General features: G+C 42.7%; 1 protein-coding gene across 2 annotated transcripts in view; it reads left to right on the top strand.

Moving 5' to 3' along the window:
• Positions 1-7633: 7633 nt before the first annotated feature.
• The window catches only part of Mtr (5-methyltetrahydrofolate-homocysteine methyltransferase), a 101259-nt gene continuing 94676 nt past the window's right edge, over positions 7634-14216 (top strand). For both annotated transcript variants that reach the window (XM_005404926.2, XM_005404927.2), the window contains exon 1: positions 7634-7966. In XM_005404926.2, coding sequence (XP_005404983.1) covers positions 7933-7966 — 34 coding nt within the window. In that variant the 5' untranslated portion in view covers positions 7634-7932. The remainder of the gene's footprint in view (positions 7967-14216) is intronic.

The following is a 14216-nucleotide window of genomic DNA, read 5'->3' as shown; positions in this document are numbered from 1 at the left end:
TGGACTTACACTTCTTTTCCACACAAAGTGCAAAATGAATAATCCCAGCACTGTGGGGGATTGAGGCAGGAGGATCATAATTTTGAGCCCAGGCTGAGCAACTTAATGACTTGGCATGACCTTGTCTGAAAAACAGTTTCGGATGTAGCTCAGTGTGAAGGCCCTGGGTTCAATCCCCTCCACTGGAAAAAAAATACACAGGTGATGTCAAGAAGGTAAAATAGGGAAGGTCCAAGAATCCATTTCTCTAGAAAACAAGTGAACTGGCAGAGGTCTCTGAAGGAACTATTGTGGAATTCTCATCTAGTAGCATGCACACAGGAGGGCCCAGAAGGGAACTTGGTGAAAGAACTGGTAGTTTATTTCAGCCAGTTACAGATTTCTTGCAGTAACCACTACCACATTCCAGGCCCCAGCCCCACAGCAAACAGCTGTGCAGTGGCACCAAGCATTCTTGGTGTGGTTTGCTGCAGCAAAGTGGGCAGTAAGGACCTGGCACTCTGAAAATCAGGGTTGTGTGTTGGGATTACTGGTTGCTGAGGGCCCAGCACAGGGGTCAGCTATTGGGTTAATAATATCTCTTAGTTATTGCAGGCTGATCAGGTCTGCAATCTCCCAAATGAGTGTACCACGAAGGCTAAATTAAAAGAGGTGAAGGGAATGATTTCAGAGCTCCAAGAGGATCAAAGCCCTCTCACAGAATTCAAGGGTCTCTCAGGGCTAAGACCAAGACCTTCTCTGCATGGCCTGTATTTATTTGGTTATCAAAAGAAGGGAGAGGAATACCTAAGAAGGGTGGAATTACTCAAGAACTTCTCCAAGGTATTAAATTAATCCTTAATAAGGGTAAACTAATTCATCCAGGAGTGAGATGCCTGAGGCTATAGTCTTCATCTAGTTGAGATCAGTCCAGTTGTCCTTGGCTGCAATCTTATCTTATCCTTTAAGGCTTTTGGACTTCATCCGCCATTACAGATTTTAGTAGGGATTATGAGTCATCACCCACTTCCAAACAAGGGGCCTACGCTTTGGACAGATTCACAAGTAAACATAAAAAGCCAATTGATTAATTTATGTCCTGATCAGGGCTGTTTCATAGCAGTCTCTATCAGTCAGTCACTGTTTCAAAGCCCATAGGTTGATATGGCTTCCCAAGGAGGGGAGTTGAATGGAACAAATCTTATTTTCCACCTTTCTAGAGCCAGACATTTAAGGAAAGGTTGGTAGGTGATGAAGAGATAGTGGAAGAGAAAGTTCACAGACCACAACCAGAAGTATGCTTCATGCAGAAATAATTTGGCCAAGTCACCAAAGGAGTACTCCAGGTCTCAAAGGAAAAACCCAGCAATCTCTGAGGAGTGGGAGAGTCAGACTTCCAAAGGTACTAGAATACAATACTCACAGTGTCTAATTCTCAATAAAAAATTATAAGACATGCAAAGAAATAGGAAAGTATGGTCCATTCACAAGAAGTAAAGAATTAGCAACTATCTCTGAAGAAATCCAGATGCTAGAATTATTAGTTAATGTTAATGTTAAATCAATTAGCATAAATATATTCAATGAGCTAAAGGAAACCATAGGCAAGGAAATAAAGGACACCAGAAAAATGATGCAGAGACAAAATGAGAATATAGATGTCCTTTATCTTACAATGGAGTTACATCCAAACATTCAGTGTAAGATGAAGATATCATAAAAATGTACTTAATATACCTAACATGTTGAACATTATGGCTGAATCTAGCCTACTTTAAACATGTTCAGAAAATTTACATTTGGCAAAATCATCTAACACATAACCTATTTTATAATGAAGTATTTAATAGCTCAGGTACACACACGGGCATTTTGTATATATGATGGGATACAAAACCACAAAGCACAAATTATGCAAAGTAAAACAACATGCATTAGACCAGGTGAAGGTATCTGACCTACCACAGCGCAGCAAAGTCTTGGACTACTAACACTGGGGGTTCAGGTTTTAAACAATAAGCTGAGTAAAAACATCTCTTATTGAAAATGTAAAGCACTTAAAATTTCAGAGTTTTATCTTATATTATTCAGCTTTCCTGTTGTTGGGATAAAATGCCTGACATCCACAATTTAAAAGAGGAGAGGCTTAATTTGCCTCACAGTTGCACGGGTTACAGTCTATGGTCAGTGGGCTCCAAGACAGGAATGTTGTGCTAGAGGAAAGCTGCTCAATTAAGACATCCAGGGAAGGGGCCAGGGATATAGCTCAGCAGTACAGTGCCTGGCAAAGTGTGAGGTCCTGAATTTGATTCCCAGGACCAAAAAACAAACAAACAAAAAACCAGGGAAGCAGGGGAAGAGCCCTGGAGGAAGGTACTAAGGACCAGGTATATTCCCCAAGGTTGTGCCTTTGTACCCACTTCCTGCACGTGGGCCCCGCCTCGAGGCAGCCCATTCAGCTATGAGTTAATCAATATGTTCACCCATGGATGAGGAAACTACCCTCACTCTCCAGTCACCGCTCCAGGAGTCTCTTAATCCAGTCAAACTGACAATCAGGGTTAACCAGCACACATGAATAAGGAATATTCATGAAAGGCATTTGTTTAAATAGAAGGATTAGCAACATTTTGTAAGCTCAGATTGTAAATAGAGGCCAGTGAGTCCAAATATCAGTTGAAAATAATAAGCAATTGGTGCACCTGTTTTTCTGGGGAAGGGATCTTGCATGAGCTTCTTTCTGGAAGTAGTAGCTCAGTGATTAAGTATGTTAATGCAGAAACCAGATTTCCCAGGTTTCAGCCCCAGGTTTACCATGTGTTACCATGACTTGAGGCAATTGTCTAATTTCTCTTTAAGGTTAAGAAACACTGGCTTTCTTATCAGTAAAACAAGAGTAATAACAGCAATTAGATGTGGGTGAGATTCTGCCATGGAGAGAATCTTTAAAATAATCTATAAACAATATACAATAATAACATATATGATTACCATTTATTTCATGAGCCAATATTTGTTAAATAAGGCATAACCCAAACAAGTCATAGGATTTCAAGAACTGGATCTTTAGATACAGTAAACCAGCTAGGCACGATGGCACACACCTACAATCCCAGCACTCAGAGAGGCTGAAACAGGAGAGTTGGCTCCAATTCCAGGCCAGACTGGGCTACATAGTGCATTCAAGGCCAGCCTGGCCGGGTGTGGTGGTGCGCGCCTATAATCCCAGCACTCAGGAGGCTGAGGCAGGAGAATTGTTGCGAGTTCAAGACCAGCCTGGACTACAAAGTGAGCTCACGGCCAGCCTGAACTGCACAGTGAGACCCTGTCTCAAAAAGCCAAAAAAAAAAAAAAAAAAATTGCCAGCCTGAACTACATGGCAAGATCTCATCTCAATTCCAATGCCCCCCAACCAAGAACACTTCCCATGACTTTGAATTACATGTCAAATACAACAGAAATTCTAAGTCTCAACTTAATTTTCTTTTTTTTTTTGGTTTTTCTCCGGTACCGGGAACTGAACTCACGACCTTGCGCTTGCCAGACAGGCGCTTTTGCCGCTGAGCTAAATCCCCAGCCCCTCAACTTAATTTTCTTAATTGGATCTTACCTTCTAGACAGGGCCAGAAAGCAATACTGCCTTATTCACTTAGTTCCTATATGTTGAAGACTCGCTGTGTAAGGATTAAAAGGCTGACCACAGTGCTCTGAAGGCAAGATAACACCACAGCTGAGGCAGTGGAGGTCACAGGGTCCGGACTGACACACCCTATTCCAGAGCAATAACTGCCAACCTAAGAGATAAAACAGCAAGATTCACTTCTTAGCATATCTTTGATCCTTTTTCATGCTCTTGTTCAGTTTCCTGCCTTTACCTCAGCTTTATTCTTCACTTTCCCTCACCTCCCCTCAACTTATTTGAAATCCAATAAAAACAGGTATTATGGTTTGTGTCTGGATGTCCCCCACAAAGCCTCATGCTTTTCAGAGGTAGCTAAATCTAGAGTTTGTAACTGATTTATTGTCTAGTACTGTGATTATGGGTGTGAGTGGTACTCCCACCCTAGGGTGGGTAGCCCACTGTTATGGTTTATGTCTGTGTGTCCCCCCAAAGCCTCATGTGGCCATGGGGCAGGCTTTTAGTTTGATTATTATGGGTGTGAGAGCTGCACCTGCCCTGGAGCGGATAGTTTGCATATGTAAGGGAGAGGAAAAGGGTGCTTGAGGCTATTCTGCCCTGGTGTGTGCTTGTGGCTTTTGCTGTGTTCCGTCACCCTGAGCTGTAGCTCTCTGCTGTGTGCCACTCTTCCTTATAATCTGCCAAGTATGGACTGAAACCTCCACGAACTGTAAGCGAAATAAACCTTTCCTTCCTTAATTTTGGGCATCAGGTATTTTGTCCCAGCAACGAGAGAAAAGTAACCAAGACATCCACATGCAATATAAGGGATAGAAAGAGTCTTCTTTCATGCTCCTCCTTTTCTGCTCTCACTGCTTTTGCTGTCTTCTGCTGTCATAAAATGTTGCCCATGTGCCACACCACTCTGCCTTCGAGCCAACTGATTATGGACTGAAACCTCTACAAGCTGTGAGCCAAAAAAAAAATCTTTCCTCCTTTAATTTCAGGTGTCAGATATTTTGATCCAGCAACGAGAGAAAAGTAAGTAAGACAACAGGGAAGCCAGAGAAGTCTTTGCCTGAGCTCCAAGAGAGTTCTCACCTTCCTGGATGCCCTAAACCATATTGGTATTTTGTCTTTATTCAATCCTTTTCCATAAGCTTATCTCTAAACTCTAGAGCCTGATCAGTTCCTGATACCTACAAATTATCTCTATTTTCCAATTTGCCTTTGAAAAGGAAATCAAAGCAAAAATACAAACTTGGTTTAGATCCCTCAATGTTTCATCATGGACCATTAACGAATTTCCTTTTTTAGTTATGAGAAAACAATTTGTTCTCAACTAATTCCTTTCAATTTAAAAATTATTTCTGATTTCTGTGCTTAGTATGTAAATTTCCAAGATTCAAAGAGTTAAAAAAATATTTATCAGATTATTTTCCCTTCTTGTATCTCATTTTTAAAAAGCTGTATTGGTAATTATCATGTTTAGCTCTAATTCAACATTGTAAGGGGATTAATAGTGTTATCTATTAAAAAAAATTTGTATTCTTAGCTAAAATCAAGCCAACCCCCACAAGAAACCCCCCAAAACCCCAAAATCCACAAGACCAAACCAAAGCAAAATGAAAGCAAAACTTCCCACACTTATTTGGATTTTCTGAATAAGTTTTTAAAAAATCCTTGCACTTAAACCTTGCACAGATGTCCCCGCTAACTTTTTTTTTGGAAAATGAACCAGAAGTTTTACTCATTTGTTTCTTGTGTGACATCCTTGACCTGAGATTCTTTGTCAGAGTCCTTTAAAAAAGTACATGCAAGTTTTTATTAATATTTAAGTTCTACTAGCTCTTAGCCCTAGTTAAAGTTTTAAATGTCTTATAAAAATGCTTTCCATCATTAAAATTTGTAACCATTTTCAGGGTCTTTAATGACTTTGATGTTTTTAAGGTTCATAACGTGGCGGCATTACTATTGCCAGCTTTTTCTAAATTTCTGCAGAAACACATACAGGTAGGCAAATTCAACAGCTAGCTTCCATCTATCTTTTGAATATTGTAGTTTTCAGAATTTGGAAATACATTTCACTTATTTATCCCCTAACTTACTGCATTGGGTGCTGATCCCTGGCTGAATAATAGGGTAAAGATTAAAAGAGATTGCACTATAGCAGAAAATGCACTGCTGTCCTCCCTAGCCTATCAGTTAGTTGCCCAGTTAGTTCCTGTTACAAGTTCCTGTTACTTCTGTCTCTTAGAAACGGCTGGTCACTATGATGTGTATTGTAAGAGCCAATCAAAGTCATCCAAGTACTCTGCCTCTGTACTTTCCCTTTCAACTCCATATAAACCTCCCTCTCCAGGACTTTGGGGTCTGACATTTTGAGGGATAATTGATTCCTTGTCAGTGACCTTCTGATGTTAAATAAATCTGCCTCCACATCTTGCATGTTGTTTTGGTGTTTCTGCTTGCTGTTGCACACATAAGATTTTAAGAGCTCAATTCCTAATTAGTAATATCATTTAACTAGCTAAAATCCATTTTTGCTTTTAATATCTATATTCAGGTGTTAGCATAAATAACACTCGACTAAAACATAGACTGTTTTTGGTAACTAAGAAGTGTGTGGGCACACACTTGTTATCCCAACTACTTGGGAGGATCAGGCAGGAGGATTGCAAGTTTGATTCTAGCCTAGTCAGTTTTGGGACTTACCAAGACCCTGTATCAAAATCTTAAAAGATGAGCAGGGTGGGTGTGCAGGTTGGGAATGTAGTTTAGTGCAAAATATCTTGGTTTGGGGTACTTGGGGTGGAGGTGCTTTTGGAATCTGTAGAGCAGACAGCACAAATTGAGTCAGCTGATATCCCCAGGTGTCAGGTATCACAGAAAGAATGGTAATTTTCTAATGTAGGAGGAAAGATAGAGGGAAGCCTTTTACAGGTATTAGATTTAGATATAAAATAACTCCAAATTTCCTTGGCTTTGTTTTGTTTTGTTTTGTTTTTTGAGACAGGGTCTTGCTCTCACTGTGGAGTCTAGACTGGCCTCGAACTCTTTCTGCCTCAGCCTCCTGAGTGATGGGATTACAGGCATGCACCCACCATGCCCAGCAGCTTTTCATTCTTTGAAACTACCTTGTACCTGGTGTTAGAGCCATAACCCACAGTCTCAAAATTCAGCTCATTTACTACAATCTATGTGGATAATCATATGTGATGCCAAAAGTGGGTCTAAATGTTGAAATTTTGAAAGAATTTGAGGGAGGATGGTAACAGGGCTCACCTTGGGGCAAAGTCCTCAATCTTCTCCAGAAAGCCAAAGGTCACTACAACAGACCCCAGGTATAGCAGTACTCTGTTCCAGATCTGGCCCTCAGTTTACATTCTCAGGACCCTGACTAGTAGGGCACAAAGAATGATCTAATGATTTGTCACACACGACCAAGTCCACAGGATAATGTACAAAGCTGGCATATCAATTTCCTACTAGTATAGTGTAAGAGCTGGATATTTAAGTTCACACTGATCAGAACTTCTTCCTCTGAAGACGACTCCACTGGGAAAGAAGCCTCAAATAACCAAGGGGTTTTGGAGCCAGACTCTAAACTGGGTTTAGGGTGGATGAAACCTCAATGAGGTTTGCAGTCCTATAAAATAGTAATTACTACTAGCCACGCATCTCCTACTTACAGTAGTATATGGAAGCTAGGAGGTTATGTTCCCCAGGGCCTGCAAAAGGAAACCATTGCTGGTCTTCTGATCCCAGATTCCCAGCTTTTGACACTGTAGAGTGGTGCAGGCCAGCGCGATCTTGGCACCCTGATTTGTACTTGGAGTGATGAACTTGGAGGGGTCCAAAGCTGAACTTCAGAAAGGAGGCAGAGATGCTCTTGGTCTCCGTGGAGACTTGGTACCTAGGACTACGTTTCCCAGACATCGTCGGGGCTAAACGTCCACCGATTGGTTAATACTGACAGTCAATACGACGGCGTGCAACTCCTACAAACCAATCATAAGCAAGAGAAGGCGGGCTCTCTTGAGCGGGGCTAAAAGGAGCGGAAAGGTAACTGCACCCAGAGCTGCGCCTGACTAGGCTGAGCGGGGTTCCCCCACGTCCTCCGCGCGTGTCTGGCGGCGTGCTTTGCGCCAAGGACCCGCGGGTGCCTGGGAAGCTGCACGTGCCGGACAGCTGCCCGCCGAGTGCCCGTTTGTCGTCGCCTTGCGGAGGCCGCGCCCCTGGCCGTGTCGCTTTCTGGCTTCGCCCGTGGCCGTCACCTGTGGAGAGCGCGTCCTCCGCGCTGCGGCCCCTGGGCGGGAGGGAGAGCTGGCGCCATGTCCCCCGCGCTGCAGGACCTGCCGCCAACCGGTAAGTGCGACCCGGCCCGCGGGCTGCGGTGGTGGGAGCGCGCGTGTGAACTCTGGGCCGCAGGCGACCTCTCCGGTTCGGGGGACGCGGGCGGGGCTCCCCGTGCCTGCGGCTTCTTCCGAAACCAGCCGGGAGCCCGAGGCTGCGCTTCTTGCGCGCTTTCCTCCCCGGCCGGGAGAACCCGCCCCGGACTCCGCTCCCCAGCGCCGGAAACACGCTCTGGACCTCAAAGTAATCACGTTTTTCGGCTCGAGGCGACGTATTCCAGTCGAGCCCTGCCAAAAGTTTTGCGTGATGTCACGTTCTTATTCAGTAAATATTTACTGAACGTCTGCTGCCAAAGAGAGCTCAGGGGTTGGGAGGCTGATACCCCGAGGAGTACTGAAAACGGGAGTGGAACAGTTCTTTTCCGCTTTTACTCTCCTGCAAACTCCGGTCTGGTTAGTCTCTGTGTTAAAATGGACCAGCAGCCCCACCTCCCAATACTCGGCCGGCCTGGATGGGAAGTAGTGCTCTCATTTGACTCAGGGATCAGTAACGAGGAAAGCTGGTTGAGAATAAGGATGGAGTAGCATTTCAGCTTTATATGAGCTCTGGGTCTCATAATTTGTGGGCAAATACCCCATTAAAATGTGTGAGGCGTGTGCCAGGAGATGTGGAAGCTAGAGAATCTGTAGTAAGGGCCACGCCGCAGTAACTTTCTGGTGACAGGATGCTCAACTCCAGGAGGAGGGTGAATGCCAAATTCACAACCCGGAAGGAAATTTATCTGGTGACCCTATCGGCTCTAGGGTCCTGATGAAGGCAGCTGGTAGACTTGTTCTTGAAAATAGTGGGATTGTGGCTGAGAAACGTAACACTTTAACAGGAGAACTGCTTCTCTCCTAGGAGTATCATAAGTGCTTGAATACCCTTACTCAAGGCTTCAGACTTCCGCCTTTCCAGTTACTTCTAAAAGAGAAAAGTGATTTCTCTTTTGTCTGAAGGGAGGCACAATGCTTCTGAAGATTTAGAATATCGAATGACCATTTTACAGAAAAATGAAAGGAAAATTGTTGAGTGTTTGGATTGAGCCCATCTCCTTCACCCGTGTGGCTTTTACCCTTAAACACCGATCGAAGAATAACCAAGTTTAGGGCCTTAACTTTAAGGAGCTCTGAGTCAGACCTGTGGGCCTAGAAAAGACCTTAGATGTATATTTGCTGCTAGGTACAGTTTTTAACTTCCTAAAAACCATTAGTCAGTTATTGGTGTCTAGTTTTATGTGTGTGTGTGTTCGTGTGTTTGCACTCACGCACTGACCCCCCCTCCCTTCATAATGTTGAGTCTTGATTTTCTTTTGTGGTGCTAGGTCCATGCTCTATGACTGAGCTATACCCCAACCCCATTAGGTTCAGTCTTTTTTTGGCAGTATTGAGGTGAGGGGTTAGGGCGTGGCAAACTGCCTGGTAGATGGGCGTGGCCTGTTAATTACAGCGTTTCAAGATAGGTACAGAATGGTTCAAAGCCCTGCAGGTAGAACCAATCCGGGAGTGCTATCTTTAGTTCTTCCTGCTAGAACCTGGACCAGGTTTCTGATAGGGCAAACTGGACCTGTCCTCATTGAGCTGAGGCTGCTGTGCTCTTTCACAGTAGTGTACTTACTTCTTTCCCTAGTTTTAGTTGGCCTGAACTTTCTCTGCAAAGCATGTTTCTTTTCTTTTTATACCTTTTCCCCCTTCCCTTTAATAAATATAAAACCTCACTACTTTTTACACTTGTCCTGACCAATTCTGTGTTCAGGATAGAAAAAAAAAAATCTAAAAACCACCTGTAGAAGATTCCAGAACCCTAAAACTGGGTAGCAGCGTTGGGGATTGAACTCAGGTACTTCTTAACAAGCTACATTCTCAGCCTACTATTTTGTTTTTTAAAGACAGAGTGTCATAAATTGCTAAGTTAATCAGGTTGGACTCAAACTCGGGATCCTCCCGTCTTACCCTTCCAGAGTGCTGGGATTCCAGGCCTGTACCACAAGAGCTTGCTGTATGGAATGGAATCTTTCATTATTATCTATTTTTTGAGACAGGGTCTCAAGTTCAGGCTGGCCTTGAACTTACTATGTAGCCTAGGATGGCCTGAAACTAGAGGTGATCCTCCTGCCTCAACCTCCTGAGTGCTGAGATTACAGGGATGTACCATCATGCCTGGCTGTGGAATCTTAATGGAGCTATTTAATGAAGAATTGGTAATTCTTGAATCTCAAGGTTGGGCCTTCAGGTTAATTGTCTGTGACCTCAGATCTTGTTTGTACCCCCTGGGTAGGTGGCTGGTGGGCTAGGAAATACTTACTTTGAGAAAATTTCAAATACATCTTCTGTTTTTTTATCTTATCCTTGCTTAGTACATTTCTGTTATATGGAACTCACTTGATGAATAATTGTTGCAAGAACAAAGAAATGATCAAGTGAATTAATATCAGCCTAATCCTTCTAGGGCTTATTAAGATCACAGGTGGAAACAATATTTTTTAAAAAAGGAATAATATACAAGCAAAGAGATGGCTACAAAGTGTAGCAAGTAAGTACAAGCTAAAATTAGGAATCCAAAAATAAAAAGTACTGTGCAAGGGACTTGGAGAGCAGAGATACAGACTTTAATATAGTAAAGGCAGGAAACTGCTGAGAAAGCATTGAGATCATATGCTGATGTGCAGAAAAAAAAAGACCATTTTTTTCCTTGTTCCATTTGGCATGGTGGAGAGGGAAATCCCAGGTAAATCAAGTCTACATGGATGGAGTTGAAGAAATATGTTCCTGACATTGCAGTTTACTACTTATATTCACATATTGGGGGTTTATTGGGTTATGGCTTTTATCTTGTCATTCTTTAGGAAGGTTCTTAAAGGTGGTGTTATATGATTCGTACTTCAACATTTGATTGTGCTGCAACCATGCATAATCCCATGTTTGTTTGTTCTTTAGAATACAGTTTTATTAACTAAAAAAGAAAATGTTAATATAGAAAAAGGTACATTGGCTAGATCCACTCAGACTGAGGGAACTAGTGTGTGATCTCGGGTTTATTGGTCAGTATTTCTTGGGCCTCTGTCCTCTCTACTTCAGTTGCCTACATCATATACACATTGTCTAGGTTACTTTTCCCTCCTTGCTGAGACAAAATACCCAACATCCAAATTAAAGAGGGAAAGGTTTATTTAGCTCACAGTGTGTGGAGGTTTCAGTCTATAATCAGCTGGCTCCAAGGCAGAGTGGCACATGGCAGAGGGGCAACACTTCAAGGCAGCAGAAGACAGCAAAAGCAACAAGAGCAAAAAAGGGGGGCATAAAGCAAGCCCCTTTTCCTGCCTTATATGGCATGCTGGTTATCTGACCATACCATCTCCTTGCCCTCCTCTTCTGTAAGCTCAGGCTGTTTACAAAGTAAGGACCCTGGCTCCCTGTTGAGTTGCTTAAACTTTTAAACTTCTCAAATTGACACAATGTATCAACAATAACAATCCACCCCTTGTCAAGTTGGCAACCAGACATATTTCTTTAAACCAGTTTCCAGATACAAAGGCAAGCTTATTCTTAACATTTCATAACTTAAACATTATAGCACAGGTTTAACAATCCTTAAGAACCAGTATTAAGTCTGTCAGTGTCATATTACATTAGAGCCATAACATTCTGCCCCCTACAAGACTCATGCACATCCCTTTAAGCAAAAGGCAGTTAGTCCATCTCTAAGCATTGCCAAAATCCTAACAATTTCAGCATTGCTGAAAAGTCCAAGTCCCAAGTCTGCTGCCAGATGTAAGGCAAACTTAGCTGCAAGCCCCTGTACAAATGAAAACAAAGTTAAACACTTCCAACATTCAATGGCACAGGTGAACATTTTCATTCCAAAAGTTACAAACAGGAATGCAAAGGATTGGGACCAAAGCAAGTCCAAAATCCAGCAGGGCAAACGTTACGTCCCAAGTTCCATGTCTAGCATCTGAAGCAATCTATGGCACACTGTGACCTCCAAAGAGCTTGCATGGCTCCACCCCTATGGCACTTCTGGTGGTTATAGCTCCCATTCATGGCTTCTCTCTTAGGCCCTTTGTGTGCCCTCCTTTCAGGTTTCCTAGATGATCCACTTTCCTGGCTTTTTTAAACTTCTGGGGTTTCCATTGCACTTCTGGCATCACCCTCACAGCTTCACACACTACCTTCTCCGGGGCACACTGCCTAGCCTCCCAGGCCTTCTGAAATTGGAGTGGAAGCCCTCTTAACCTCTCACAACTCTTGCATTCTCCATGCACCTAAAACCAGTGCCACATGGATGATGCGAAGGTCTGCTGCCAGCTGGAGGAGTAGCCAGGCTTTTGTCTCTCTTAGCTGTAGGGGTCGTGTGCCTGGATCGCTGGGCACTCTGAATTCAATTCTGAGGAACAAATTTTCTGTGCTGCCGCCATTCTGGAACATGATGTTCTGCGGCTTTCTCCTCAAAGCAGTCTTTCACTTTTGCAGTTTTGAGGCTGCAAATGGTGGAGACTTGCTGCTTCTTGTGATGCCTTCAGGCCATCTTTTCTATTCTCCTGTTCCTTCTCAGTAGTGGAGATCTCCTCAGTTCAGTCTTTGCAGTTCATACCTTTATTGGAGCTTCCTTTCTGGCCAAACTCACAACATTTTAAATCATCCTGCTGGACTCTTTGCTCTTGATTCTCAACATAAATCTGGTTGAAAACCCCCAGTAGCAGCCATGCCACAGCCTCAACATTTGACTGCCTTGAAATTTCTTTGCCAGATTAATTGGTCCACCACACTTAATCTTAGTCTCAAACAAAGTCTCTGGACATGAGCAAAGTGCAGACAAACTTTCTGCCAAGCCATAACACCCATCATCTGGAGTCCAACAACCAATGCAGTCTTCCTTCTGAGCATAAACCTCCCTAGCCCAGTCTTTACAGCAGGATTTCTATCAGCCTTCTTGTCTTCTGAGCTCTGACCAGAATCTCCCTTACAGAACAGCCTAAGGCATTCCAGCTCTACTCTTTAGGCAACATCGCCAAATCTTTCCAAATTCTTCCCACAAGCCATTCTTAAAGGCTCTTGAACCACCTGATCAGGTATAGTCACAGCACTGACTCCACTTCTCTGGTATCAAATTCTGTCTTGATTACTTTTCTCTTGTTGCTGAGACAAAATATCTGACACCCAAAATTAAGTAAGGAAAGGTTTAATTAGCTCACAGTTTGTGGAGGTTCCAGTCTGTAGTCAGCTGGCTCCAAGGCAGGGTGGTATGGCACAGGGGTAACACTTCAAGGTGGCAGAAGACAACAAAAACAGCTAGAGCAAAAGGGGAGAAAACAAGCCTCTTTTCCTCACTTATATTGTAAGCAAGCTACCCTCCATCCTGGGGATGTGTGATACTCACACAGTCTCCGTGCCTTCCTCTTGCATAGGATGAGGATATTTAAACTTCTCAACTTCTCAAGTTGACACAATGTATCAACCATTACACACACATTTATAAAACTATTTCTGAGTCAGAGAACTAATCAGTTAAGTGGGGAACTGCAATACTATGATTCCTGTATTTTATGAAATATATTTGAAAGAATCCATTCTAGTTAGGACATCACTAGTCAGTAGTAAAGTGTATAAAATGTTTTAGAACTAATGGACTTAATGCGATATGTTATTTTTAGGACTGAGGTTGGTCTTCACAAAAGAGCAATATTTCAGTAAATGCCTACTCTACAAAAGGAAAGCATAATTGTCCTGGGGACCTACCCTTCTGAGGAGGTTCTGATGGTAAATAATTAGAATAGCAATTAGAAGCCAGTGAAAATAACCTTCCACTGGAAAAGCTGGAGGGCATACAGAAGGGTAAGAACAATGGACACTTACACCAGATCTTCTGGAGGAAAACTTCTCAGTTTCTCTAAGTGAGAAGTCTTATATTGTTTCTTAAAGGAAAAATAAGGAGGTGGGTGATGTATTTTTAAGGATCTTAGTTGCAGAGAAGTTTTGTATTCCATTCCTACCATCCACACTCATGTTTTGTGTTCCTTTTTAATATGTAATTCTTATGCACAATTCTCTTGCTTCCATAGGCAGCCTATTTTACATATATACGTATATTTGTATGTTACCTCATAAACTGTAGCCTGTGTACATATTTTTAATTTGCATAAATGGTATCTTGGTAACTAATCATTTCTGACTTTTTCATTCAAAATTCTATCCTTTTACTTAGCCTTAGGTTGCTTCCTACT

This window comes from Chinchilla lanigera, unplaced genomic scaffold, assembly GCF_000276665.1.
Source record: "Chinchilla lanigera isolate Chin_1 unplaced genomic scaffold, ChiLan1.0 scaffold00091, whole genome shotgun sequence".
In the NCBI taxonomy this organism is placed as follows: domain Eukaryota; kingdom Metazoa; phylum Chordata; class Mammalia; order Rodentia; family Chinchillidae; genus Chinchilla; species Chinchilla lanigera.
This window is presented reverse-complemented; position numbering and strand designations above follow the sequence as displayed.